Here is a 5000-nt window from a genome sequence, read left to right as displayed (position 1 = left end):
TCACGTGCACACGCTCAAATTTCTGAATTTCGGTCACGTCTAAGTCTGCACAGATAGGCCGTCGTTCTAACCGGTGTTGTGATCCGCAGCCCGACTCTGGGACTCGATAACTGGTTGTATAAAAATGTCTGATGCCTTCAACCAGCTTCGTATCGATTTCTTTTTCTCTTCAGTATGTAGGTGAAATCATGCACGTTACAACCACGTGGGAGTGTGCAGAAATGTGCTACTCCTCTGTTCCTGGCGGTACACAGACAGAGGTGAAGCAGTGTGGACTGGGGCAGAATGAAGACTGCGGTACACAAGCACACCACTTAGGTTTGTGTCACTTATGATAGGGATATGCGAGAGAGTGTGTGTGTGTGTGTGTGTGTGTGTGTGTGTGTGTGTGTGTGTGTGTGTGTGTGTGTGTGTGTGTGTGTGAGAGAGAGAGAGAGAGTGAGACAGAGAGAGAGAGTGTGAGAAAGTGTGTGAGAGAGACAGAGAGAGAGAGTGACCGAGAGTGTGTGTGAGTGTATGTGAGAGAGACAGAGAGAGACAGAGAGAGAGACAGAGAGCTTGTGAGAGAGAGAGAGAGAGAGAGAGAGAGAGAGAGAGCGTATGAGAGAGAGAGAGAGAGAGAGAGAGAGAGAGATAGCGTGAGAGAGAGAGAGTGTGAGTGTGTGTGTGTGAGAGAGTGTGTGAGAGAGAGAAAGAGAGAGAGTGTGAGAGAGAGAGAAAGAGAGAGAGTGTGAGAGAGAGAAAGAGAGAGAGTGTGAGAGAGAGAGAGAGTGTGAGAGAGAGAGAAAGAGAGTGTGAGAGAGTGTAAGAGAGAGAAAGAGAGAGAGAGAGACAGAGAAAGAGAGAGAGTGTGTGTGAGAGACAGAGAGAGAGAGAGTGTGTGTGTGAGAGAGTGTGTGAGAGAGAGACAGAGAGAGTCTGAGAGAGAGTGTGTGTGAGAGAGTATGTGTGAGAGAGAGTGTGTGTGAGAGACAGAGAGAGAGAGAGAGAGAGCATGTGAGAGTAAGAGAGCATGTGAGTGAGTGAGAGAGAGAGAGAGCATGTGAGTGAGTGAGAGAGAGAGAGAGCATGTGAGTGAGTGAGTGAGTGAGTGAGAGAGAGAGAGGATGTGAGAGTAAGAGAGCATGTGAGTGAGTGAGTGAGTGAGAGAGGATGTGAGAGTAAGAGAGCATGTGAGTGAGTGAGTGAGAGAGAGAGAGAGAGAGAGAGAGAGAGAGAGAGAGGTTTTAAGAGTAAGAGAGCATGTGAGTGAGTGAGTGAGTGAGTGAGTGAGTGAGAGAGTGAGAGGCTAAATGATGTAGCAACAGAATTCCATTGTAAGTTCATTTCCTTTGATTGTAAAGTCACCAATGTGAAGTCACCAATGTAAAGTCACCAATGTGAAGTCACCAATGTAAAGTCACCAATGTAAAGTCACCAATGTAAAGTCACCAATGTAAAGTCACCAATGTAAAATCACCAATGTAAAGTCACCAATGTGAAGTCACCAATGTAAAGTCACCAATGTAAAGTCACCAATGTAAAGTCACCAATGTGAAGTCACCAATGTGAAGTCACCAATGTAAAGTCACCAATGTAAAGTCACCAATGTAAAGTCACCAATGTAAAGTCACCAATGTAAAGTCACCAATGTAAAGTCACCAATGTAAAGTCACCAATGTAAAGTCACCAATGTGAAGTCACCAATGTAAAGTCACCAATGTAAAGTCACCAATGTGAAGTCACCAATGTGAAGTCACCAATGTAAAGTCACCAATGTAAAGTCACCAATTGGTGCAATATAAAGGATTGCTAATATTAAGTGAAAGCTGACAGTCACATTAGTCTAAAACACACAACACCTGAGCAGCTGTAATGATACTGCTTCATTTGCATATTCGCCAACCGATGCATGAGTGTCACGTGACCCGAAAAAACTAAACAAAACAAAAAACAACTGAAAAAGTGCACAGCAGAAATCAATAACAGAAGCATACTCACAGAATAAGAGTGCTGATGTTGGCAGAATAAGGGCCGAAATCCGGCATTGTCTCCAACTCGTTGTTGTCCAGCTTTCTGCAACACAAACAAGAGGTCGTGTCAGGTCAGCGCACAAGAGAGACGACAAAAACACCTTCGCTAGATGGAGAGCGTGCGTGCGTGCGTGCGTGCATTTCGGTTAGGTGGTGCAGTCGGGAACACAGCGCTTCGGGGAGTGTTGCTAATTTGTTATGGCTCAGATCCCTGAGAGGAAAAGCATTCATCAGAGACAGGCATGCATCACAGCATGGAGCCTTTCATCACACACACTAGCACACGCTGCACACATTAGTTACTCAAACACACATGGGACAACTGTTACAGTGCTTAATCAACGTTTAGGAACCAAGACGAGCGAGGACTAGCGTCAAATTTGAGGGATATCATGGATATCAGGGCCTAGCGAAAGCATTTACGTTCACACACCTAACGTGTTCGGAGTCGCGTTCTCGTTATCTGCTTTCCACCAAATTTCAAAATTACACACCGATACACGGAACGACAAAACGTTATGTTTCCTCAAAGCCTAAAAATCTAGAACATTCTCTGTTCGTATACCGGCAACGTGTGATACCCGTTTGTGCGTTGCGTTCGTCTGAGCGGCGCTCGTTAAGCTGCAGTTTAAAGGACAATGCTATTCGATACTGCTGAACGTTATTGCTGTCTTGATTTTCTGCTCAGGCTCTAAACCGCAAACTGCTCGCTTTACAGCAAACCTCGATCGGAATCTTTGTCGGAACCGTCGTCAGGGAGGAAACGCGCGGTCTCTTGCGGTATCGTCCGTTACTGCAACCGTCTTTAGTGTTTAGTGCGAATGTTATTTAGATGATACTGGAACTTAGAAGTCAAACCGGATTAGATCTCGGTTCTTTAGGTGATAACGGCGAAGACGGCGAATGTTTTACTGCAGTGAGGACGAGCTGAAAGGGGGCCTCGTGGAGGGCTGACGAGGCGAGGCGAGGCAAGGCGAGAAGGAATCTGTGCTCAGAATAAGTGGGGCTGGATTTTCCTGACGTTGCGCTCGATCTCCGCTGTGGTGCCATCTGGTCTCAATCAGCAGCGGCACGAAGTAGGGGGGAAAAGTAACAACTCTTAATCTATTCACAATGCAGCAAGAACAAGCACCGCCTTCAATTTCCATACCCATGTGGTGGTAGTGGTGGGGTGGATTTTTTATATTTTTTCCTCCCCCCTCCTCAAGCTAGTATCGTTTTTTTGATGCTTGACGAGACTCGCCGGGATCGGCTCACGTTTTTCTCTGTCTTTTTTTTTTTTTTTGTAATTCTAACCGGCTGCTCATCGTCTATCCGTCAGTATACGGTCTAGTTTGTCGCTAGAGACTGCTTAGGTGTACAGACAGAGGCAGATAACACAGTTTGTTTATCGCAGCTGCACTTCCTCTGTAAATCCATGTCATAAGTGGATCAGATAAGGACCCTGCTGTGTGTACACTTCCACTTCGGTCCAGGCCACTAGATGCTGCTGTGAAGTGAAAAAGAGCTTGTTATGATGAGACGACCGGGATCTCGTGTTCGGAAACAATTCGATCGTTAGCTAGATCACAGATTCCTTCCAGGCTCTGATCCAGAAGTTGTTATAAAAATCTTAAAGTGGAATCTGATTCCTTTTTTTCTCTCTAAAATGAAAGCCATGTTAAACATTTAATGAAAGAGAACTTTTTTTTTTTTTTTTTACACAGGGTCCAAAATGAAGAAGAAACGTTCCAGCGACAGCTTTGTTTCAATTTTCTGTATTTTCCTTAAAGGTTTCAATATATTTCCACTATGTAAGTAAAAGCAGAACCACTGATCTCAAACCTTTTCTCTTAAACTGTCTTCCATGGTGGAGGAAATCTGTCATACTTGGGTAACACATATAGATATAAGATATAATAAAATCTGATGAAAGATGGGGGAAAAAACCTGTTTATAATCACATCATGGTTTCCAAACTGAATCGCGCTCCTGGTTAATTATAACGGTTCAATTTGGGGAACAGAAACCGTACACTCGTGCTTCTTACTTTCTAGATTGAAATCACATGCAGGCGTCTAGAGATTCGCTGATCCGACGCTTTCCGCAGTCGGGTACTGTGTTTATGTGAACATCAGAATCGAACTGCGCTGATGCTGGTACTCGGTATCTGATCGGTGCGTCACCTCTGGCACTTACGGTTAAAGTGAAGTATTAAGTCTTTAACTGTAAAATAAGTTCAGGGGAAACGTTTAGGTCCGACATGTTAGTGTGTCAAGACTTCCACGCCTGTCAGTAGATCTATAATTTTTAAGTCACGGTACTGAGGCCCTTCGTTGTCACTTGCTATTATTCACTTCACAAATGTTATACTTGTGTATGACTTCTGAGATGTTATGTCATTTACATGAAGTTTTCTCCTCCCTCTTTTTCCCTTCCTCCCTCTCACTCTGTAACTCACTCTCTCTCTCTCTTTCTCCCTCTTTCTCCTCCTGTGAGAGTTACACAAGCAGATCCACACTGAGCAGCTCCTTAATGGCTTCGCTACTTGGACTTAGCTGCTAATTCGGCAGAAATAATGGGCTTTGAGTAAAACAAAGGGCCTTGGAGGTCGGGGGGGGGCTTTACAACGTGCCGGAGAGGCGTTTAGAAATTAGTGTGGTGTGACACAAAGAGATTCGACTCCCCCTACGGCTATGACTGGTTTTCTTTTGGCAGAGAAGCAGAAGGAGGTGCCTGTCTGTGGTGGGAGAAACTTTCCACACTTCTTTATACAACCATGCCAAACAGTCTGTGAAAGAAAAGACTGTTGGACAGCCTGCTGAAATACAGCAACACAAAGGCTGGGTTTTTTATTTTTTTACTTTTATTTAAATAGAATTAGATCTCGCTAGATAATATACATGCTGTGATGCCACAGACTTTCAGGTAAAACTAGCAGATATTTGATCTGGATCTTATCCACACTTAGACGTAAATAAATAAATAAACAAATAAATACATACATAC

General features: G+C 44.2%; 1 protein-coding gene across 1 annotated transcript in view; it reads right to left on the bottom strand.

Annotated features, from left to right (window-relative positions):
* The window catches only part of lrig3 (leucine-rich repeats and immunoglobulin-like domains 3), a 26708-nt gene that overhangs the window by 19522 nt on the left and 2186 nt on the right, over positions 1-5000 (bottom strand). Inside the window, exon 2 of the mRNA XM_027153973.2 lies at positions 1981-2055. Within this exon, the coding sequence (XP_027009774.2) occupies positions 1981-2055 (75 nt within the window). The remainder of the gene's footprint in view (positions 1-1980; positions 2056-5000) is intronic.

This window comes from Tachysurus fulvidraco, chromosome 19, assembly GCF_022655615.1.
Source record: "Tachysurus fulvidraco isolate hzauxx_2018 chromosome 19, HZAU_PFXX_2.0, whole genome shotgun sequence".
Taxonomy (NCBI): domain Eukaryota; kingdom Metazoa; phylum Chordata; class Actinopteri; order Siluriformes; family Bagridae; genus Tachysurus; species Tachysurus fulvidraco.
This window is presented reverse-complemented; position numbering and strand designations above follow the sequence as displayed.